Source organism: Callorhinus ursinus, unplaced genomic scaffold (genome assembly GCF_003265705.2).
Source record: "Callorhinus ursinus isolate GAN/ISIS: 27379988/994484 unplaced genomic scaffold, GSC_fseal_2.0 scaffold57, whole genome shotgun sequence".
Taxonomy (NCBI): domain Eukaryota; kingdom Metazoa; phylum Chordata; class Mammalia; order Carnivora; family Otariidae; genus Callorhinus; species Callorhinus ursinus.
The window spans coordinates 1,725,165-1,749,102 of NW_027397119.1; the positions used below are offsets into that span (position 1 = coordinate 1,725,165).

A 23,938-nucleotide genomic window follows, 5' to 3' on the forward strand; every position below is an offset into this window, starting at 1 on the left:
ACCGTCCATCTGTGTGATGGCCTCGCCGGCGAGCATAGAAGCTAAACCTGAGAGGCTTGTCCCCTCCCTGGCCGCAAAAACGGACCAACACAGGGGGGTTCTCGAGGAGAGAAAGACCTAAGGAGGCCAGAACGGGAAAGGGAAAGTCGGGGTGGTGGTGGTGAGGGGAACTTAAGAGGTAAACTAGTGGAACTAGCTGGCTGGTGGGACTGGCTAGTAAAGCCAAGCGTTGAGGTGGAACGAGGGTCTCTGTCCTGGGTGCTCAGAGCCACATTCCGGGATTTGGGATGGAAAGAGAGAGTCAGAGAGGGCTTGGATTCGTGGCTCCCGCTGGTTCCCTTACCACCCCTAAACTGTGTGGCGGAGCTTGCAGGGATGGCTTAGAGGTGCACTTCTCCTCCCCCACCCCCGCACAGCCCAGGCCCCCCCCAACCCACGCTAGTTCCTCAGGCGGCTGGTAGGAGAGCGGGCGCCCCAGCCCTCGGCGCCCTCAGCCCACGCACCGCCGCGGAACAGCTCAGGTGGCACAACGGGGAGGGGCGGGGAGGGACGGGGAGGGAGGGCGGCAGCAGCACCGGGACCCGCATCCCGGAGCGTCCAATCTCGCGGCTCACACCCCTTTCCCGCATCCATGCCGGAGCCTCCCAGCAATCCTCCGCCCCCCATCTCCGCCTGCGAGGAGCGCACTGGGTGGGGGAGTGAGTAAATAATTGGCCAGAGGCCCGGCTTCCCGGTTCTCGCTCTGCTTCCCCGCAGCCTGACTGCGCCCAGGGCTGCTGGGGCGACGCAGCCCCTCGGGAACCTGAGACCAGGTAACCTGGCCCCCGCCCCATCCCGGGTCTGGGAGTCTGTCTGTGTTCCTGAGAATGCGCATCTCCCAAGGTTTGAGTCGGTTTTCTCCCGGTTAATCGCCATCCCCACCTCCTAGCCGGGGCGGGTGGGAGAGACACCTCCAGCCCCTGCGCTGACCCGGCTGGGAACGCCGCTGTGGCGCGCGGAGTGCATCCCAAAGTGCTGGGTTCCTGGCGCCTCGCCCGGGAGCGCCGAGAGTGAAGGACCGGGAGGGGAAGGCGGGGATGTGGCGGGGGAGCAATCAATGGCTTAGCCCAGCTTCTCGCAGGAGCTACCGCCCATTCACGGTCTACGCAGGCACCAGCTGGCGGCAGCATCTTTTAGGTACGAGCTCCAGGAAGGCAAAGGCCGGCTGGGGGGCCGGGAGCCCAGGGCGCGCCGCAGGACCCCAGCACCCCCGCTGCGCCCAAGCCTCAAGATGCTCTCGGCTTTATGAGGTTCAGTTACGGCCGAGTCCTCCATTAACACCTCCCCTGATTATTGGGAGGCTGGAAGGGCTGAACGCAGCCTCAGAGCGCGTCTCCGCGCACCAGCCCGCGTCTGTGCCCTCTGCACACCCCTTCCTCCTCCCGATTTGAAAGCATAAACTGAGAATAAAAGACAAGTGGAAGGAGCTGCGGGTCAGAGGTGAGGGATTCGGGTCAATCGAGAGAAAGAGAGAGACAGAGAGAGAGATTTCCATCCAACGGTTTATTTATTTGGATCAACAGAGGAATCCTCGGCGAGACCTGGGGACCATCCCGCACCTCTGGCCGCCGCCTCCTGCCCTCCCTCGCCGAGGACCGGGTTCTTGGGGGAAACGTCTGGACCTCAAGGTAAGATCCCACGGGGGTTGTCTGGTCGGAGCGGTTTTCTGGCCTGGGCGTGCGCCCGGACGGCCGGGCACCCCAGGAGCGTCTCGGGTACTAGCGGAGGCAGGCCGGGCTTCAAGCCGCCCAGGGCCCGAGGTCGCGGCGGGAGGAGCAGTTCGGACGCGCCCCAGCGGGGTGGTAGGAGGCTCCCGGGCCCCCGGGCCGCAACGCCCCGCTAAAGCGCGGCTTCTTTCTGACAGTGCAGCCACCATTACGGCGTGATCAACTCCTTTTGCTCTAAGAATGCTGAACGGCACCACTCTAGAGGCAGGTGAGTTATACGCCAGGTTCCTTCTCATTTCCTCTGCCCTTTTTCTTGGGCTGGTGTGCACATTGGTGTGTTTGTGTGTGTGCGCGCACACGCGTGTGCGCGCCTTCATTGGGTGAAAGAAAGAGGGGTGTGTGTGTGTGTGTGTTAAGAAATTAAATCGCGCTTCGAAGGCTCAATGCAGTCTCGTTCAGTCTCCTGCCAGGATTCCTGAAAGCTGCGTTTCCCTCCTTTTGCTTTTCCTTGAATGTCTTTCACTTTTTTGAGGATGGAGAGGGGGAGGTGGAGGTCACGGTGCAGCTGAGCCGCGAGTTGTCAGCAGCGTGATGGATGCGCCCTCGATCCTCGGTGGTGCTGCTGGGGGCGTCTCCCCGCTGGAAGGGATGGTGGGGGGCAGGGCTGACACCGTTTCTCACCTGTGTAGGGCTTAACTGGAAACTGGCTTCCCCCGCATTTTTTGTTCAATGCAAACCCCGCACAGCTGTTCCTGCGCGCGACCTCAGAGGACGCTGTGCGGGACGTCTCCCTTTATTCCTCGGGCGGCTGAGGGCCCACGGCGCAGAAAATGTCAGGTAAAGGGCCTTCGGATTTCGGATGTGGCAACCGCCCCCCGGGAGAAGAAGTCAGGGACCACGATGGACAGAGATTTGAAGGGAGCAAACGACGGTCGGGTGGCTTTGCGGGTACAGAGGATGTGCGTGGGTCAGAGTGCACGGAACGGTAGGGTCCTGCGGCGCAAGCGGCGCGCAGCTGGGGCGCGGCCCTGAGTCTCCCCTCGGTGCAGGAGGGCTCCCCCGGCCCCAGCTCCGCTCGGCCCGCTCCCATCTGTCTGGAGGGAGGCCCTTCCAGCAAGACTGAATCAGAGATGCACCCGTGCGGCAGTGCCAGTGGATCTGTTCGAACATAGAGATTCCCTATGCCCACCGACTAGAGAAAGGCCTGGCGGCTTGGGGCCATCGGCTCACCTCCTGCCCAGCGCAGCCGGGGAGACCAGGACTGAACGCGCCGTTCCCAGCCCCGGACGACGTCCACTACCCCGGGCTCTGGGGTGCTCACGACAGTGCCCAAAGACAGACACTGCTTCAAGACCTGCACCTTTCAGACCAAAGGGGCTCCCCAACCAGTTTAACAGGGTCAGGAGGAAAGGTGACCTCTGCCCTTTGAAGGGCAAACCGGGGGTACAGGATCTTGGCTTCCAAAAATCAGATATAAAGAGAACTTATGTTGCCAATGCTCTCAAGAGATGGGTCTGCAGGGTTATTTTCCTCTCTGGATCCTAAAGCCTCTACTGCTCCCTGGGTAAAGCTATGCCTTCCCTTTATTTCCCCTCTCTTTTTTTTTTTTTTAAGATTTTTTATTTATTTATTTGAGAGAGAGAGAATGAGAGATAGAGAGCACGAGAGGGAAGAGGGTCGAGGGAGAAGCAGACTCCCCGCTGAGCAGGGAGCCCGATGCGGGACTCGATCCCGGGACTCCAGGATCATGACCTGAGCCGAAGGCAGTCGCTTAACCAACTGAGCCACCCAGGCGCCCTATTTCCCCTCTCTTGCCCTCTTGGGAGTTTTTCTGGGCCAGAGCCTGGGACAAACTTGCTGCCTTCCTGGAGATTCCAGGACCCTGAACCATCAACCCCTCCCTACTTCTCTGCCCCACTAGCGACCAGCCAACCGCTTTTCTGAAAGCGGCAACAGTAGCCTGATGGATGGATCATGGAGCAAAGAAGAGAATGGACTGTGTGTGCCCAATTGTAAGGAGGGTGGCAACTGGCCAGGGTTCTGCCCCACTGCTCCAAATAGAGCTTTGAGTTCAGGGAGGAGAGTTGAGGTCCTATTATGGGCCGCAGGTGGGGGACAGCCCCTTGCACCTGTCCCATTTAGAGAGGCGGAGCCCCAGGAAATGAACCAGGGAGCACTCCAACTTTTTATAGAGCACTCTCGGGCAATTCTGAGGGACACCGGGCTCCAGTCCCTCCTCTCCAGAGGTGAAAGAAGTCAGAGCTACAAAGATGCTCTCCTTAAAGTGCTTACTCCCTTTGTAAATAAGAGGTAGTGAGGGGGGCCCTCTTAGGTAAACTTTTGGGGCTCCAAGACAAAAAGGATACCCCAGATCACACATCCAGTTCTTGGAGCAACCCCCCCCCCCCCGCCATGGGCATTCTCTTTAAGGATCTGTGAGAGGAGGCAGAGCTGGGCGGGTGGGGAGCAATTTCTGCAGAACTAAAAAGGACCTCCCAAACTCCAGCAGCACCCCCTGCCCCACCCCTAGCTCTGCAAATTTCCTGCCTTGGCTGAGAAGGAAGACTCCTGGCAGTACACTTCTTTATGGGAAGTAACAACACCCACTGGGTGCAGGAACTTATAACCTAAGTTTTATAAGAAAAAAGCAGGCATAGCTGGAATCCAACCCCAAAGCTGACTGTAGAAGGTGCTCTGCCCTGCCTGTACCCGATAGACGATTAACAAATATTTGTGGAGCAGATGAACGCATGAAGGATGTTTTACAGGACTTCTGTGATTGGCTTCCTTGGAAACTTCACAGAACTATTTTTCCTGGAGCTGTTTGTTAAACTTTCACTTCATTAAGTCTCCAAAGTTCATCTCTTGCAAGAACAGGGTTGTGTTCTTGCATTCTTTGTTGTTTTTGCTGAGCAAGACCAAAATTCAACAACAGCCAAACCTAATTCCAACACCCCCGTTTGGCAGGCGGGCGATGGGGGTGGGGGGTGAGAGCGGTAGTTTAGTCCAGAAACTAGACAAAGCAGGTCCCTGGATTGAGGTCCCAAATTTACTTTTACCTTGGAGCTTCCTTGGGTTGACTGATTTTCTTCTCAGAGACCCCTCCTCTTTCTCCTCCTCCTCCTCCCCGGGATCTGAGTCCATTTAGCTGCTGACTTGTGGGAAGGCAATCTGCCCCTTTGTGAGAGGACCTGCTGTCTCTGAAAGGGTTGCTGCTCCCAGCCCCTCCTTGGGGCCCTTCGTTTGTGCACGTGGGTTTGAAAAGCTCATTGATTTCCATCCAAAGGGGCTAATTACATTACTTACAGTAAATAGCAGCCCTGCTGTCCGGTAGGGCTGCCAAAGTGAGGGGGGAGGTCTCCAGCTTAGTTCACTTGATTGGCTTCATTTTTGTGTGAAATTGTGTTTTATGAGCTGTATTCTGGCACCCAGAGGACTGTAACAGCGTCCAGTCTGCAAATAACATTATTTTTGACCCTGAGAAAAGAGCAAGGGGAAGCAGTGGAGTCTTGGGTTTCATGGAAGAGGTGACTCCAGCAGCTTCAGAAGGCGATGCTTTGGGACAGGAAGTCAGACTGCTGCACAAGTTCCCTTCCTGCCTCCATTCTTGTCTGCCTTCGCTTCCTTCCTTCCTTCCTTCCTTCCTTCCTTCCTTCCTTCCTTCCTTCCTTCCTTCCTTCCTTCCTTTCCCTCTCATTCTCATTCTCTTATTTCTTCCCTTCCCCTTTTATCCTTCCTTCATCCTTCCCTCCTCTATCTCTTCCTCCCTCTCTTCCTTCATCTTTCCAGATTTGACCACCATCCCCTAGAGGGAAGCAAGTCTGCCAACAGGGTACTCCTCTGAAGTACCCGGGGTGTGTGGAGACACGAGCCATTCCTGGGAAAGCCGATGATGGGGAGTGGTGGGAAGCAGGCAGGCAGGAGGAAGGAAAGAAAGGGGGAGCAGCCCTGGCTTCCTCCTTTCGCTGATTATAAAGTTGGGTTGGTTCCTGCCACTGCTCTATGCTTCAGGCCCCTAGGGGGCTTCTGGTGGTTTGAATGAATCGACAATATCAGAGTGTTGTGGACACTTTTTAATAGGGCCAAGGAGGGGCCACTGCTAGTGGGAACAGAGGGAGACAGAACAATCCCGCCTCTTGTCAGGCGCAGGTCTGCCGTTCTGCTTGTCAGCTCTCACCTTCCCCTCCTCCACAGCGAGGAGCCCCTTTCACATCCTCCTAAATGTGCGGTGCATCCAGTTTTACAAGTCCCCTGTCCTGCCAGGGCGGTGGGAACAGGACGCAATAGGGCGCGCATCTAGTCCTGCAGGGGTCCTCCACTGGCTGCCCACATTGAGGAGTTTCAAGTAGGACACTAGGATCACCAGCAGTTCATATTCAATCCTGAGCTGGGTAAGAGAATACCTCACCCCGTGTCGTGGTTCAGTTGAGTACTCCCCCCGCCAAAAGTCCATGCCCTGTCCTCCACATTCATTTTTCAAACAAAACCTTTTGGCCTAAAGTAAGCTTCAGAATCTTAGGTTTTTGTAGCCTGTTTTTCACGTTGGGTGATGTTCCAGGCCCTGGTAGGGTGGAGGGCCTCTAGGGGAGGTGAGGCAACCTGCTTTTAAAAAGTGAGTTGAGGAAGAGGGGAAGGGAGGAATCTCTGTTTAACATTTGCGTATTGGGGGTCCCCTGTAAGTTAGGGACCATAAAGTCCACAAGGAGGAAACCCAAAGTTTGGAGCTGACATCCTGTATGCCTTGAGCTGGGGTCTGATCTTGAACTTGGACCAAATAGACTTTCTGCCTCCTGCACCAGGGCGGGGACAATAAGGGCTCATTTCCCCTTTAAATCATGATTACTGAGAACTCTTGGAAGGATGTGTGTGTGTGTGTGTGTGTGTGTGTGTGTGTGTGTGTGTGTGTGTGTGTGTTGGGGGGAAGTAAATGCCCCCTCCTACTAACCCCCCCTCCAGCCCCCTCCCCTTTGTAATGTTTGTCCCTGCTTGCCCATCACCAGGGGGTTGAGAGGAGTATGACAGGTCTTTGTTGTCTGAATAAAAATCCGCGGCAGCTCCAGGGAGAGAACTCCTCCTACTAAATTATCAAAAATGGGCTGGCTTTAGTCTCTTAACAAATTGGACACAGCTACGGCAGGAGCAGTCCCCAACCCAACCTACAGGCACTGGGAACTTGCAAGCAGCCAGGGACCGCTGAAAATAGCACTTCTTTTTCTTTCTTTGTGTTCAAAACTATTTTCTTTCTTCACCAGATTTTGTTTTCCTCCCCCCGCTGCAGTTGTTTCCCATTAGTAACTCGATCTCTCGGAGCAGTAAGATTCGCCTTCTTCGTCTCCTTTCCCCTCCGCCCCTGTTTGTTTGTTTTCTGCACATCTCCTTCAGGGAGCCGCTGGGGTTTCCCCCTTCTTTTGCTTTTTTTCTTTTTCTTTTTCTTTTCCAAACACACCAATTTCCACTCTGTCTGCCTTTTTCTTCTTCCCTCTCTCCCTCTTGCCTTCCGTCCCCGAGCGTCTCTGCGCTCCTCCAACACGCAGCTCTCTGCCGTCCCTTCTGCTCCTTCACTCGGATGAGCTGAGAGCCGCGGGCGTGTGTATATGGAAATAGTGGGGTGCCGAGCAGAAGACAATTCGTGTCCTTTCCGTCCCCCAGCCATGCTCTTCCACGGGATCTCCGGAGGCCACATCCAAGGCATCATGGAGGAGATGGAGCGCAGATCTAAGACCGAGGCCCGCCTGGCCAAAGGCGCTCAGCTCAACGGCCGCGACGCGGTAAGGACGGGCCCCTCGGCGGCGGTAGCCTGGCGCCCCAGCGCGCCCTGCGAAGCCGAGCCTCCATTCCCTGGCTGGCCGAGCTGAGGATGGAGGGTCCTAGGGACGTCCGTTCCAGGCTGGCGGGTGGGTTTTCTCCGGTCTGACTGCCTGCCGGGCTAAGAAAACCCCTTTTCTGACTTGAAACGTCTCCGCAACCGAGACCCTGAGTTCGCTACTCTGTGCCGCAGCTGTTCCCGGCAGAGCAGGGAGGGCCGGGAGTGAGAGAATGGGGGTGTCCCCTTCTGCAGACCTCACACTCCGGTCTCCGGCCCCCCTTGACTCCGGGCGCCTCCCGGGCGAGGACAGCGGCAGCGAGGGCGAGCTGGGTGCGGGCAATGCGCGGACGGCGCGCGCGGCCGTGGCGTCGCGGCCAAGCAGGAGCCCAGGTGGTTCTAGTCTCTGGGTGTGCTGACGGGATCTTTGGAGAGGACTCAGACTCCACTGGGCCACCTTCAGTTCTCAGGACGCTCGGAGCGCGGCACTGCCTAGCCCAGCGATTTTCGGGGTCTCGGGCAGCCAGGCCCGGCCCCTCTAGCGAAACAAGACTGCGTTCAACTTCCGGGCCGGGCGGGTGTAACGTGTAGGGGGAAATCTAAGAAAAACCCGGAGGAGCACCTAGGCTACGCGCGAGAACTTTCTACCCTTAAACGATACAATCAACTACCACTGTTACTACAATTCACATTAATAAAAGTCGCGTCCAATTAATAAAGAAAGCCAATTAGTAATCTATGTGCTTCCCTTTCCCACGTACGAGCGGGAGGGGAAAAACTACAGAAGTCTCCGGAAATGATTTCAGCGAAACAGAGCTGTGTAGATCCTTCGGCCTCACACCCGGCATTGTAGCTCGAACCAACCCTTTCGACTGCTCCCGCGGGTCAGTGGTGTTTTGGGTTACACCAAGTAGCCGAGTTGGTGGATGTTGCCGCATTTGCAAACTGAACATAGTGTGGAGGGCCCCAGGTCTGAGTAAAAGGAAGAAACTTTACTTTTCCAGGCCCGCCAAAGTTTTGTGGGAAGTCCAGCCCATTTCTGCTAGTCTTGAGGGAAATGACCAGTGGTTACTTTCTTCTTTTTCTTTTTCCTTGTTGTGGCTATCCTGTTTAAAACCAAAAAGCAACCCAAACCCGAATGTCGTGGCGGGGCTGGGCTGGTCACGGTGAGGTTTCCTCATCTTCAGCCTGGTCGGTGGGTAAGCGGAGGGGGGGGGGAGCTGAACTTGGGCACTAAACAGATTTTCAGGACACAGGTCTCCCGGGTAGGTTAATGCAGGGGGAAAAGGGGACTGTGCAGAGGGGACTAGACAACGAACTCTTCTGGGAACAGGCACTTTATACCCTTACTGGGGAGAGGACCAATATCCCTGAAAATGAGAGAACAGCCAGATACACCCCGGTCAAAACAATGTCGACCAAATTAGGAGCACAGGTATCATAATCTCTCCCTTCCTTTTAATTTAACGCTGCCTATAAGAATTTAGGGAAATGGAATGGTTTCAAAACAATCTGTGTTCGTTCAAATTTCCTTTCCATTCCCCCGTAAAAATTTCCGTTGTTTTATTTTGTGTGCGTTGAAAGCCACAATTTTTAGCATGTATATTCGAGTTTGGGAGCATCCGCCAAACTATACTCAAGGCGCTCCTAGCATTTTTAAGAGTTTCGAGGTGGACGGCGTGTCTTTAAGGTTTTAGAAGAGGGTGGAGATGGCCAGCCTGTCTTTAGGTTAATAGTCCCGGGAGAATGCGAACGCCGGGTTCAGGCAGACACTGCAGAAAGGGAGTGAGTCGCAAAAGGAAAAATCGCTAACTTTCCCCCGACGTTTGCCTTTGCGCTGTGGCCCCTGACCCTTGCCCTGCTCCCGGAACGACTGAAACTCGCGCTGCCGGGAGGGAACTCCGCGTTGTGCATCTCCGCCGCGCTCCGTCCTCAGCGGTGCGCTGTGCTTGCCTTGCAGGGCATGCCCCCGCTAAGCCCCGAGAAGCCTGCTCTGTGCGCCGGCTGCGGGGGCAAGATCTCGGACAGGTACTACCTGCTGGCTGTGGACAAACAGTGGCATCTGAGGTGCCTGAAGTGCTGTGAATGTAAGCTGGCCCTCGAGTCCGAGCTCACCTGCTTCGCCAAGGACGGTAGCATTTACTGCAAGGAGGATTACTACAGGTATTCCCGCCCCTACCCTTTACGCCCCAGTACACCTGGCGGGGCAACCTGCCCGAGCCCGGGAGCCTCCTCTCTGTCCCCCACCTTTCGCCCCTTCGGGGTACGGTTATCAATCCCGAGACCGGGGAAGTCCACTGCATACGCCTTCCAGCTGCGCCACCCCCACCAAGGGCGGTGAGGATGGGTGGGAGGAATACCCGAGGTCAAGAGCTACCAGTGACTATCCCCCACTCCCGACACTTCACAGTTCAGTAGAGGGAATCTGGAGAAATCTTGAGATAGTGAATAAATATGTGTCTGTCGACCGAGACTAAAGCGGGTATTTTTTTTTTTCTTTTTTTCCGTTTACTACGAACTGGGCGAGACCCGCACCTTGGAACTGAACTGGTGGCTGGGGCAGCCGGAACCCGGTGTTAGGTTTTTGCGAGGGTGGCGGGAGACCACGTAAATGGCCATGAAAAGGAATAATCGCCCTTGGTGAAACCCAAGCCACTCAGTTCTGAGTTCCATTTACTGCTAGTTAGAACCTTGCCGGCTAGCCTGGCGAGCAAACTCCAGGGATGTTTTTTGATGCTTCCCAGTTATTTTTTCTGGAGTGGGAAAGAGAACTATGCGCAAGTGACCTAGCTCCACTCTCAACCAAAGGGAGAGAGGTGATTAAAAAAGAATTAGATTTCTTCTGCAAAAGCGTCTGTCTGAATGCTTTCAGGCACACGCACACATCCATAAATAATAATAATACCACCCTTCATAGAGTGTTTTGTAACGGATGAAACCCTTTCCCTTGGCATCACAATTTAATATTCTTTACATAGCGTTTGAGTTAGCTAGTGCGGGTTTGTTTGGTTGTTGGGCTTTTTCTTTTTCTTTCTTTTTTTTGGCTTTTTTTTTTTAAATCTTAACTTTACAGAGAAGGCAACTGAGGATGTCACCCGATTCTTCTTATTTTAATGTAAGGGTTCTTTGTCCTGCTTCACCACCAGAACAGGTCATAAGCAAGTAAAATTAATGACCAAATGGACCGGTGTCCTCTTCTGTCAGAGCCCTCCTAGGTGTCAGTCTAGGACCACTGCTGACCAAACTCCAGGTGTCACGGGTGGCCTCACCGAGCGCCCTGACTTGACTTTTTTTTTTCCAGAAGGTTCTCTGTGCAGAGATGTGCCCGCTGCCACCTTGGCATCTCCGCCTCTGAGATGGTCATGCGTGCCCGAGACTCTGTCTACCACCTGAGCTGTTTCACCTGCTCCACTTGCAACAAGACCCTGACCACGGGTGACCATTTTGGCATGAAGGACAGCCTGGTGTACTGCCGCGCCCACTTCGAGACCCTCTTGCAAGGGGAGTATCCACCGCAGTTAAGCTACACCGAGCTGGCGGCCAAGAGCGGTGGCTTGGCCCTGCCTTACTTCAATGGCACTGGCACGGTGCAGAAAGGGCGGCCCCGGAAGCGGAAGAGCCCAGCGCTGGGAGTGGACATCGTCAATTACAACTCAGGTGGGCCCTTACTGCTCCCCCCACCCCCGCCCCCCTCCAGCCCTGGCCTCCGGCTGTCCTGAGGAGCATCCCATAGAGCTCCTTTCCCATTCAAGACCTGGTGGCAAGAGGGGGTTTTGCTTAACATGCCTCTTTCCTCAGTACAACTCCCTTTCACTCAGAAGAGGGGGAAAGAGGGAGAGAAGGAGAGGGGAAAGAAGGAGAAAGGGAGAGGGGAGAGAAAGACCTTTATTTAGGTTGTGGCAAAAAACACATTCATGACCCTGGGGCCGCAATGACTTCCCCCAAACAGGCTGAGCCAAATCCTTGTTGCCCATTAGTTAATGAGCCCATTAGTTTCTGGCTCCCAGTAGGAGCAAAACAGCCCCAGGGCAATTCCTGTGTGGAAGCCAAATTATAGATCCTGGAGGAGGTTTTCCTATATACTGAAAAAAAAAAAAAATCTTCAGAGCCCAACTTCAGTCTGTCTAGAGGAGGCAGAGGCTGTGGTCACCAGCCCAGAGTTAATCAGGAACACAGTTGGCAAGAGTGTTGAAAACCGAATCCCTGATTTTGGTGAAAAGCAGCTGTAGGGGTAGGAATCACTCTCCACAGTTGAGCTGGCCTGTCCCTTCTGTAGGTCAGGGTACTCATCCAACCAGCTCATTTCCTGTATGGTCAATCATCCGGACATCCAGACCCCTTGGAAAAATGAAAGAAGCTCCAGGTCAGGCCCACTGAGGAGCCTTAGTGGTGTGACAGGCTGCTCTTCTGTCCTCCACTGGCCTCCTCTCTTAATTAAAAACAAAATGCAGGCAACAGGCCTGAGAGCGCACTTTCTTCCTTGCTTTGGGGGACACCTATCATTTATCAATCTCTCTCATTCACCACTTTCCCATGGTTGGTAGTCTGCCCAGCTCTCCATCCCCCAGGTGAGGATGGAGATGGACATTGCAGATCATAGCTTCCTCCAAGCAGGAAGGAAGCTCTTTCTTTGAGTTCCAGACACTGGGAAAAGGGGCCTGGAAAGCCCAGGCTAACTTTTGGGAAACTAAGGCCTGGTTTCCCATGCTGGGCCCAGCCCTGGATGGGACTCTCAGAGGCAGGGGACTCAGGCTAGGGAGTCCATTCTATTGGAAGGGACCTTGGGGACCTCGCTGTGGCAACCCCACTCTGATACCATGAGTACCCAGATACCAGCCAAAGCATGGACGTACCAGAACACAGATCTTGCTGGTTTTCATCTTCCAGTCCCCAGTGCTGGGTACGGTGCCTGACCCATTGTTGCTCAATGGTAAAGGAACGTTATCCATTCGGATAAGTGATTTATCCACGGTCACATAGCCAGTGTGAACCATTTGGAACTAAAAGTCCTGCTCTGAGCCGGGAGTTTTTAGGGGAAGCCTCTCTGGACGAGCGGGCTCTCCCCAGCCTTGTGCTCGGCTTCCTCCTGGGTTCTCCGCTGATTTAACTGAGAAGAAGGAATCCCAACCCGGTCAGCGCGGCGGGGCGGCGTCCCACGGAGATTAGGGACCAGGGAGCTCAGTGCCGCTACACTTGTCCCTAGAGGGTTCATGCCAGGGTCGCTAGACCAAAGGAAAAGAGCGGCTGGCTCGCAACAGACCCCACCCGGACCGGTTTGTGTTAGGGCCGCGGGCGCAGCCCCGGGTTTTGCCAACCCCCGGCTGCGGGTCGCGGCCTCGCGCTCGCCCCTGCTGCGCTTCCGCAAGGGTTTTTGGTTCGGGGCCACTTTGCCCAGCGCGCTCATTTCATTTCCTTTGATGCGAGGTCCCCGGAGCAGGACGGGCAGGGCACTAATTGTTCTTTATTAATAGAAGATGACATCGGAATCTCGAGCCACTCACCAAGGCCCTAATGCCCTAATTAGAGAGAGACGGAGACAGAGACCAAGAGGCCGAGACCCACATAACGAGCGAGTCCTTTGCAGAGAGGGAATCCCTCAGCCTCGAGAAAGTGTGCAGAAGGGTGGCGATTTCTAGCCACGCGGCAGGAATCCTAGTTTTTGCGCTTGTTTATTTAATCTAACTAGCTAAAATTGATTTTGTCTTGGATCTTACTTTATGTTAGAAAGATCCGGGGGGCTTTAAGAACAGTAGAATTTAGTATCACTACTTCTAGAGCTTGCACATTTATTTCTTAAGAGAAAAAAAAAAGAATGAAAATCTCCTTCCACTTCAGTCTTTAGTTTGCAGATTAGTGCTGCTGCAAGGTTTATTGAGAAAGGTGATGCTGTTTTGCTCATGCGGGAGGAAAGGGTTGCTGAGGCCTCCCTATCCTGAGTTTGTACATCACACCACCTCAGACTGGATGCTTATTAATTAGCATCCACCCCATCCTTTCCGGACTTTCCCTAGAGATACAAATGAATAGTACATAATTCTTTAAAATCAGGTGAAAATAATCTAGAGAAATTGGGTTAAAGATACATGACCAGAAATCAACCCCGGTATTAAAAAAAATGTTTATGAATCTAATGCAAGTTTGTTGCAAAACTAGCAAAAGAAAAGCTTCAGCAAGTTAAAAAAATGTTATTATTTTAACTTTCTCTGGATCTTACATTGCCATCTCTGCTTAAATGTAACCTAGTCTCAGAAAGAGTAAAATTGACACTAAACAAATATAATTTATACATCAATATATTTAAAAAAATATAGAGCAAATGTGTTTAGAATTCAAAGACATCGAGAGAAGATGTGAAACTTGGTAAAGATCACTTAGTGCTTGACATCTGGCAAATACTTTTTAATGAGAATATTCCTAATTTAGTTTATACCTCCTTGTGCAGATACCAGGCAGATATTTTAGAAAGAGACATAGTTTATTTGGAATGCTGGATTGGAAAGCAGCCCTCCAGGGGTGAGAAGAAGATTTAGTCTAGAATAGGCAACTCTTATTTGGGCAATTTAGCATTAATGGAGAGACTACATTTTTGCTAGTTTTAAAAATCTCCCTTCCCAAGTGTAGGTTTTCTTCTATTCCAAACTTCAAAAGCTCCTGATGGTTGTTAAATTAGCCTGGCACTGACCCCTAGTGGTCTCCCAGGGATCAGTTAGTTCTCAGAAGGTTATATACCTTCAGAAGAGAAACTCACTTTAGTATAGGTGACCACTTCATAAGTGACTGGAAAATAAAATATTTAGATCTTCTCACTGACTTTATAATGCCAGATGTGTACTTAGAGGTGGATGGTTAAAGCAGTTTTAAGAGCGTTATCATTTCATCTCATAATTCAGGGGGAACACATATAGCTTTAGAAGTAGACCCTGGGGAAACACAATCACTTGCAAGTTTATATAATGCATTTGTAGTTAAACACAAGCAATTTAGGATAATACACTGAGTTACTCTGTGGAAGAAACAGATTGGTCTTTTAAGTTGAATAATATGATGACACTGTCACAGGAAAAGCATACACTAATATCTGTTTAATAAAGAGCTAGTCTATGTGGAAACAAGTCCCATCATTGTGTTTAATGAACTAAAGTTATCTGCTGGGTTTTTAATCTGCAATAATGAATATAGAATACATATTCAGAAAAGCAATTTAATCAAACTATTCCATAATTATTTTTCATAAACTTTATTTTAAAGACTAATGAAGTACATAGTGAAGTTAGGAATCATACTCATCTCTAAGAAATATTATCTAGGGATGAGGGAATGGCTAAGGGCATTATTTAAACACTAACTTAAATCTTCTATCCCAAGTGTAATATTCAATCTGATGTGCTGTTCAGGAAAAGTTACATGTTACTCACATATGATAGGAATGAAATTGTATTTGAAGAAGCCTCCAATGACTGAGGTGTGCCTCTTTGACCATTTTGTTGTGGGCACATTTATAATCTGGTTGTGAAATATAGCTCAGTTTACTGGAGATAAGTATAGTTTTATAGTAGGTCATAAGATGCTGTTTCATCCATTTGAGGATATGAAAGTACAATTCTGTAGAATATTTGAACTCAACATATCCCCAGTGGACTAAAATAGGGTAAAATGTAAAGTACATACTTTTTCTTATCTCTGAGTACATGTTACTCTTCTGGTGCAGTTTAAGAAGTCTGTGTTCAACATTTGTAGGTATATATCTAGCTTGGATTCCCTTTGAGTTGACTTGATTTTTCATTAGTAGTCACTCAATTTTATTGACGAACAAAGATTCAAAATCTTGGTGAAATGCTTTTGAGTCCTGGCCCTGTACTTGACTTAGCAGACACAAAGGTGAAAGTTATATAATCTTTCCCTCAATGAACTCATCTGCTCTTTTGCCAAACGTGCCCTCTACTTAAGTGTCTTATGGAAATATAAACAAAGGAGACATTAATTCATGCTTAATATAATGTCTTCTTACATTAGAGAGAATTTCTTGTTATGTGGATTTTGTGATGAAATGTGATGACCTCTTCATTGATGACCAAAACTACTGTTTCTGTATATATGCTGACTTAACCAAAAATAAGTTTTAGAACATAATTCTAACCAGACCATAGCAGACAAATAATATTTTATCAAGCAGAAGAGCTAATATTAAGAAATGCCTTACTTTCTTCAGATTCAGGTTTTGTCTGCCCCCCACCAAGTGACATGATCAGGTTGATTTTAGATATTCTATTATAATGTACTAAAATGTAGGATGATCAGATCTGCAAATGCATCATCTAAGTAACTGAAGTAAGGGTTTAAAGAAAAAAAAATGCCATGCCCTTTAAGTTGAGATGAAATCAGTCAATATTTAGCAAAATATTTTCATTTTGTAATCCTATTTTCTTTGCAGAACCAGTAGGTTATTGGAAATGGCCTTTTAAATGTACATCTTTACACCCTGGGATGATGACTTTCAGGCTGGTTTCAAAGGCTGGATTGTTTTGCCCTCAATGCTGAGCAGGGCTTTGCAAGGAGAGAGATGTCACCCTCTTTCTGCCAGGCCAGCCGGGGGGCACAGCTCAAATCCCAGTCACACACATCCACTCCCCAGCAAAAAGGGCCAAGATCTGAGCTGAGAAATAAACGCCATCAGCGTCTCTGAACTGTGAGCTGTGGGGAGCGCTTCAGGCATGAACTAAGTGAAGAGAAGTCTGGGCTCATTCTCTTTCAGAAATATTTATTAAAATAACTCCAAGGGAAAACTGTTTTCTTTCTGGGATTGCCCAATGTTAACCAGTTATAGCTAAAAACCCTCAAAAATAATATTCTTAGGATTGCATAAGAAATCTATAAATTCTTATTTTGTAACTTCTCCCTTTTCTGCAACCACTTTCTACCTTTTTCCTGATTATGAAGACTCTAGGAACATCAGGAAAAGCTAAAATTTGGAACTGACTTAGATTCTTCCTTACTTGGTGGGCTCTCAAAAACTCTCAGATTTGAGAGAGCTGAAATTACTTGTTTGCATATCCCTCATGGTAAAGAACAGTGCCTTCAGACAGTATGTTTCATTTCACAAACAGACAAAATATGGAGTCTTTAAAAATTGTGTTTGTGTAGAAGGGCAGGTGCTGATATGTATAAATATATTAGAGCTTTTCCTTTTCACTCTTGGATGCTTCTTTCACACTTAGGGCTTGTCTTCCCGAGCTTGCTAGCAACCATTATGCAAAAGAGAGAATTTATCTAATACTTTTCTGTTACATAAACTTTGGTTGTGTCCATATTAAGAGGCTGGTTTGGCGGACTTTGGCAATTAACCTCTTTGTTTGGTCTAGATACTGCTTATTACGTGGGTTGACAGGCTTTCCCACTGTTGCTTTATTATCAAAGCATTATACAGCCTGCCACCCCTGCAGCTAATGGCTGACTTTCCACTGAGCCCTTGCTTGTTCGCTGTTACCGCAACAGGTTGTAATGAGAATGAGGCAGACCACTTGGACCGGGATCAGCAGCCTTACCCACCCTCGCAGAAGACCAAGCGCATGCGAACCTCCTTCAAGCATCACCAGCTACGGACCATGAAATCCTACTTTGCCATCAACCACAATCCGGATGCCAAGGATCTCAAGCAGCTTGCTCAGAAAACAGGCCTCACCAAAAGAGTTTTGCAGGTAAGAAGCCTCCATCATTGGCTGTGTATACCTCTCCCTTACCCTTGCCAGTAAAAATAGTTCTCTTCCCTGTTTAGAGCAATACAGATATTTCCTGTACTGCTTTTCATTAGTTTATCTTAGTTATCTCCCAAGAGGGTAGGCTGAAATTTTGCAGGGGCTTCCTGGAGGGTGTCCAAAGACACTCCCAGGATCTTCTAAAATGCAGCCACTTTCTCCCCGTAGGTGGAGAGATGGGCCCACCAAAGCCAGCAAGCTTGCCTCACCACTTTGCTAATGTGGCTGATGTTATTTGTACAAGTTGTGGCTTTAGAGAGTTCCATTCACACTAGGCTCAGTACAGAGTTGAAGGGGGACCTGCTGGTGCTTTTGTATTTCAGCAAACTCTTGGCAGCCTCACTCACAGGCCATGACCTTCCAAATGCAGATCAACCCTTTTTTTTTTTTCATTTCCTGAATAGCCACAACTACGGTGTCTCAGCAACCAACTGTAGCAAGTATTTTCCCATTTTAGTAAACCATATTTCAAAACTAAACATTGGGAGTTAGATGTGCTGTCCAATTGTTTTCCTAAACTCATAATGGTAAGAATATACAACTAATGAAATTATAGTGGGTTGCTGTGGGTCACCAGTGATCCTTTTCTACTTCTCAGTGACAAATTGCAGATACTTAAATTTCCACAACCAGTTTCTGGCTGCTTGGGGTCTGTGGTCCTGGGTTTTTCCTATGCACAGACTACTTACCATGTGTCAGACTCAAGGATAGCCTGAAATCTGTTTCAATGATGTTCATTTCATACGAGTCATTCTTACTTTGCAAAACTTTCAGTGATCCTGCCTCTCCCCATTCTCAAAAGATAATAATCAGTTAAGGAATTGGATATATTTTTCCCCTTTATCTCTGTGCCTTCATTTCTATGGTATTTCCACTTAAGCATCAGTTGTCCCACGTGGCACTTGTTAATGCTGGGGGGATATATGCAGTTGAGAGAATATCTGTAGCATTACTTGAATTAATCTGTTCTAAAAGAAAGCAAAAAAAAAAAAAAAAGCCCTTCTCTCCCAAGAAAAATAAACAATTATATTTAAAAAGAAAACATTCAAAAAACAAAAAAAGAAAGAAAAGCAAGCAAGCAAGAAAAAAAAGATAAGGAAAAAAGAAGGAAAGAAAGAGAAAAAAACAAAAGAAGTCTAAAATAAACATCGGTAAAGAAATCAATTGGGATTGGTTTGCAGGTTTGGTTCCAAAACGCACGAGCCAAATTCAGAAGGAACCTTTTGCGGCAGGAGAATGGGGGTGTTGATAAAGCTGATGGCACGTCGCTTCCGGCCCCGCCCTCAGCAGACAGCGGCGCTCTTACTCCACCCGGCACTGCGACCACTTTAACAGACCTGACCAATCCCACTATCACTGTAGTGACATCCGTGACCTCTAACATGGACAGCCACGAATCCGGAAGCCCCTCACAAACTACCTTAACGAACCTTTTCTAACATTGGTTTTTTTTTTTAATTCTTCCTCTTCTTTTATTATTCTTATTATTCTTATTTTATTATTTACAAGATTTTTTTTTCCTAACCCACAAGATATTTGGGAAATAAAAACAACAGCTTGGTGTGTAGCATCTGCAGCCACTTGGCAAATGAGTTTACAGTATTGTCTCCTTTACAAAGTGGTTTTTTGTTTTTGTTTTTGTTTTTTTGTCTACAAAGTGTACTTGGGTTTTTTTTTTTAAATTAGATCTTTCAGTTGGTAAGGGGAGTTTTTGAATTATTCTAATAAGTGCCTCTTAAAATTGTATGTTACTTATTTCCAGAATCTCAAAGAAAAAAAAGTGGTATTATGATGGGCAAATAATCATATTCCCAATTAAATGAGTAGGTTAATAAAGAATCAGATAATTAAAGTTATTTTTTAAATCTTGCAATTGTATGTGTACTTACGGAATTTTGAAAACTTCACATTGTTTTTTGAATTTTAGAACTGAAAAAAATGTTTTGATCATTCTTTTTTTCTTACAAATGAGGAATATGATTAAACAAAAGCATTATCTATAGCAGCTCCAAATATTAAAGATTAATTAGGTGGGAAATCTGTTCCAAGGACGTGACTTTTCCTTCTTTTTGGGATGTACATCCCAGCAAAACTTGTTAGTTAGTTACTTGTTTTTCAACGTTTGAAAAATACTTAAACTCCCTGTGTATCTATGAAAATTCCATATAGAGTTTGAAATTCTATACTTTTAACCTAAAGCTAAAAATGATAGTTGTAAAACCATTCTTTCTAAATTAATTTTTTTCCTAGGGAAAATGGAAATAAGCAAAATATAATTTTTTAAGAAGTTAAAAAAGTATAATTTAATTAATAGATCTATTAATTGGCTTCAGCTGTACCATGATATTGTATCTGGCATTCTATATGAATAATGTTTTTTTTTTTTTAAAAAAAAAACCTTAGTAGACTAATATTAACAACAAGAAATCTTTGGTTTGTTTTACTTTATTTTACTTTGGCATAGGTTGATATATTTATCAGAAAAAAACCCTTTTCTGACAGTACAGATTGAAAGTTATTAGTCTTAAAGTAGATAAACTCAGAAGCCTTGTGGATGCTGATCTGAATATATTTCCTAGTTTACAGTAGCATTTTTTTTTCTTTTAATTTAAGCTAAAATCTTAATGGTCTGGGCAGTGGTGAATGTTCATCTATATGCTTCTGTTGTAGTTAAATACCAATTAGATTGTGGATTTCCTAAAAAAAATAAATAAATAAATAAAAAAGAAGTCAAGATCTATGTCTTGCTTTAGTGGATTGTTAAGAATAACTTTGCACATATTCCCCACTTTTTGGACCCCTTAAATCTTCGGTGGTCAAAGTGGCTATTTAATAGATTTTAAAGGTGTCCTTCTGGCTGTATAAATGTGTGGTTACATATTGACAGTTCACTGCCCACATTAAAGTGCATTATTGTAACTTTTGCTCAGGGTCTTTAGAAAATTAGCACAGAAAGTAGCTTATTTTTTAAAAAAAAAGATGGTGGAAGATAAGTTAACACTGTAACAGAAGAAAGGTGTGATTGCCATTATATATTTAGCAAGTGTGGTTATCATCTTATATGGAGCTTAAATCTTGACTTTTCATATTTCTATTACATTTTGGGCATTTACCACTAACCAGACCAAACAACCTTGGTAAGGCTGAGATCTTATTAATACACTTTTACAGGTAAAATATTGATACTTATAAATTTTGTTCTTTGACAGAACAATGTATGGTACTATAGATCTACTTTATTAAGTAGACTAATTATAACTCAGTTCTCCTATGTGCCTTATGATATAACTTGGAAGTAAGTTTGTGAAAAATCAGGATATATGTGTTGTTTGTTAAATTAACTGTTTTAAGCCCTTTTGACACCTCACTAGTTTTGTACTGTTTTACCTCTTATTTCCGAAACTCTTTTTATGGTGTATCCTGTTAGAGGGGACAAACATGTCATAGAAAGCAGTTGTGCACTCTTTCAAATATAGTTGATAAATTCAATAATCTTATATATTGAGCTTCGTGTTTATAGTACAGTAAGTGGTCTAGCAAAATTGTCCATGTTTCTTTGTTTATTGATAAATGCATTGTATAGAAACTATTTCCCCTAAATATTTATGGACCAAACAATTGTGATATATCCTATTAAATTTGTGTGAATAAACCATTTTGAATCTAAGGAGTTTTATTTCCCATCAGTTTAATTTAAGGTTTAACTGTACTAGTGTGTTTCCAATATCTGTATGTAAAAGCTATTAAAGTGGTAATACAAAAAATTTTTAAATATTCACACATACAAATAGTTTTCAGATTTCCAAACTTGATTCATTTTAAATGTACACACCATTGCATATGCAATGTAATTCAACTTAGAATTACCTTTAAATATATTTTCTTATAATAAAAGTAATGCCCCACCGATTTGACTCTGCCCAATTTTTAGAATTAAAAACAAGATAATTAGCAGATAAAGTAATTGCATGAAAAGAAACTTAACTATGATTAAGATTTAATATTAGGTCTATTGAGCACAAATGGATATTTGTAAATCAAAATAGAAATTGCAGACCCCTAAAAGCCAAGTTGCTCTGTAGTTAATAAATTGTCACTATGATTTTTTTCAGGGAGAACAAATCTTGGGGCATTACAGCCAAACATCCCGACGTTTGAAAATTCCCTAAAGTATTAAAAGAAGGGGAAAAGTTTGATCGGAAATCCACTGCAGTGAAGACAAAGACAATATTAGGTTATGATAATCATACATTTTAAAATCTATTGAGCCAAAAAAGAGAGAGAGAGAGAGAGAGAGAGACTTAAATGTCATTTACTGAATGTTAACAAAAACTCTGTTCTTTATGGTGTCTAACACAAATGGAGGCTTAAAGTTATGTGGTTTAAAACAAAATTAGATAAGCCGTGTATAAACCAGAGCAGCCTGGCAGTAATGTGCCCACCCCATATTTGAAGAAAATTATTATTGCTAAAAAAAAAAAATCCCACACATTTGTCAAGCACAGTAATTGTAAAATAAAGTCCAAAAACATCCATTTCACTTGCTTGCTAATGTGTACTAGTCCTATCTGTTCATAGAATTTTCCAATTGTAAATTCAAAGAAAAGCTATCACTCCTTTGAGAGTATAGGATCAAAACCCAGTAATTTTAGTATCATTGTTTATTCCTTCCTTTTTAAACAGAAATCTCTGCATGCACTTTTACATCTGTCACTTCTAGTGTACATCTCTGTATAATGACTTATCTTTGCTGTTTCTTGTATGATAAATAGCTTTCATGAATAAACATTTTATTTGATGCAAACATAGTTAACTTTATGTTAAATACACACTGTTGAAATTACTTTTGAACACTGTCTTAAGAGGCAGCACGATACATTTCCAACTTGTGATACTTAGGAAAAAAAAAAATCCAAACAATCTAATGAGGTAAAATTCTGGTAGTCTAGGATAAAAGGACTTACTTGGTTTTTAACTTTTCATGACATTTTATTTGTTGTATTCAATCGACCCATGTATTAAAAATTAAAAAAAAAGAAAACACAAGTTACAACAAAAAAATAAACCTTAGAATAAACTATCATGTAAAATTTCAGCAACTTTTTAGATTATTAGGGTAAAATTTATAGATCCTCTGTAAGTTTACATGTTTGCTATGCAATGAGCAAATTTACTGAAGTATACAAATATATCCTGAACTATGAAAAGATCCGATCTTTGCATGGTTCAAATTACATATGATATTACAAACAAAGGAGCAAGTGGAAAGAAAAACAAATATTTAGGAATGAGGTTTTTTTAATTGTTAAAGGGACTATTTGAAGAAAGAATTTTTTAACGATTCCTATTTAGCTGTATATCCAAAGCATATGTTAAACAAATTAACATATAACTTTCCAGAAAACTTTTCATTATGATGAAATTTTTATTATATACAAATGAACCCTATGTAAATGATGTAACTTTTATGAATGACAGACATTAAATATTTCACTTACATGTATTCTCAGAACTTTGAATGTTTTCTTAAATGCTTTCACTTCCTGAATACTAAAAAGGGGAAAGAAAATTTAAAAAGAGAGAGCAATTTACTAATAATAAAAAAAGAAAAAAAGAAAAGCACCATGACAAGTAGACTATTTTGAGTGATCATGAAACATGTTGGTTTTGTCAGTAACTTGAATGTTTATGCCTCATTGAAACCTCATGCATGGCTATAGCAACTTAAATAGATTTTCCAATACATTTCCACTCAGTTTATTCAAATCCTTGTCCTACAGCTTTGCCTTCTTTCCCTGTGCTGTCACCTATGGCAGTTTCGGTTAGAAATATTTTGGAGCCTCGCCTGGTTTTACAGACCTTTAAATATTTGTCTGGTATGTGAAATGCGGGAGGAGACCAAAGAGGGAAAGAACATAACTGCAATTAGACATCTGAAAAAAATAATACAAATTTGAAACAGGCACATTTTTAAAAAGTAAAAGAAAGGAACCCTCATTATGTGAGTGGGAAGAGAAGAAAAGCATGCGATGTAGAGTTGGAGGGTCTGTCTTGCTTTCCCGTGATGTACCGTGGTTTTTCAGTCTGGGCAACCACACACTTATTTTTGGGCATGGAAGAGAAGGATGTGGACTTCTTAGAAGGGAGCAAGGTACTAAATTTTCATAGTTTCTACCTCCCATGTCTGGGTTAGTCTAACTTCTGGCAAATTGATCTCAGGCAAAAAAAGCTTTACGGAGAGTTAGCATCTGTCAGCTTTGGTTGAGTGGCCCCCTTAATGCTGGCTTACAGGGTAGGCAGGCTTTTCATACCTCAAATAAGGAAAAAAAAATCCATAATAAAGGACCCAAAGCAAACACTTTTAAGACCTGGGTGATTTTTCATCACCTAAAAAATAGATAGCTTTATTTAACAAAACCCCTGTAGAACCCACAGCACATTCTTTTACAGTAACCTTTCTTTGAAGTCAAAGTATTTTATAAACCACATATACCTATCATCTCATTTTCTGTTGCAGCGTGCTTGCAAAGGGCATCATGGAGAAAAGTGTTAGAAGTGGGAAGTTGTGGAATGGAATCGTGGAATCATGTCATTCTAGGCTCTTAAGGAGAACACTAGGGAGAATACCGTTGTCATAAGAGATAAATATAAACACCTAATTTGGTATGGAGTTTTGC

General features: G+C 45.8%; 1 protein-coding gene across 6 annotated transcripts; it reads left to right on the top strand.

The window, feature by feature from the left end:
* The first annotated feature begins 721 nt into the window (after window positions 1-721).
* Window positions 722-22,731, top strand: LHX9 (LIM homeobox 9). Of its 6 annotated transcripts, none has more exons than XM_073884485.1 (8): window positions 722-812; window positions 1,563-1,667; window positions 1,904-1,974; window positions 7,356-7,474; window positions 9,470-9,672; window positions 10,811-11,166; window positions 17,002-17,204; window positions 21,374-22,731. In XM_073884485.1, the coding sequence occupies exons 3-8, from the start codon at window positions 1,947-1,949 to the stop codon at window positions 21,428-21,430; spliced, it is 966 nt and encodes a 321-aa protein (XP_073740586.1). In that variant the 5' UTR covers window positions 722-812; window positions 1,563-1,667; window positions 1,904-1,946; the 3' UTR covers window positions 21,431-22,731. The 6 variants fall into 6 exon arrangements, with proteins under 6 accessions (XP_073740586.1, XP_025711083.1, XP_073740584.1 ...); XM_025855298.2 differs by lacking the exon at window positions 21,374-22,731 and adding an exon at window positions 18,443-18,700; XM_073884483.1 differs by lacking the exons at window positions 722-812; window positions 21,374-22,731 and adding exons at window positions 1,071-1,176; window positions 18,443-18,700.
* Window positions 22,732-23,938: the final 1,207 nt, after the last annotated feature.

Bases quoted from the DNA above. Each gene is read 5' to 3' on its own strand.
- LHX9 (XM_025855297.2), top strand. From the start codon at position 7,301: ATGGAAATAGTGGGGTGCCGAGCAGAAGACAATTCGTGTCCTTTCCGT. The intron at 9,673-10,810 runs GTATTCCCGCCC...TTTTTTTTCCAG, and splicing joins TGCAAGGAGGATTACTACAG to AAGGTTCTCTGTGCAGAGAT. The intron at 11,167-17,001 runs GTGGGCCCTTAC...TTACCGCAACAG, and splicing joins CATCGTCAATTACAACTCAG to GTTGTAATGAGAATGAGGCA.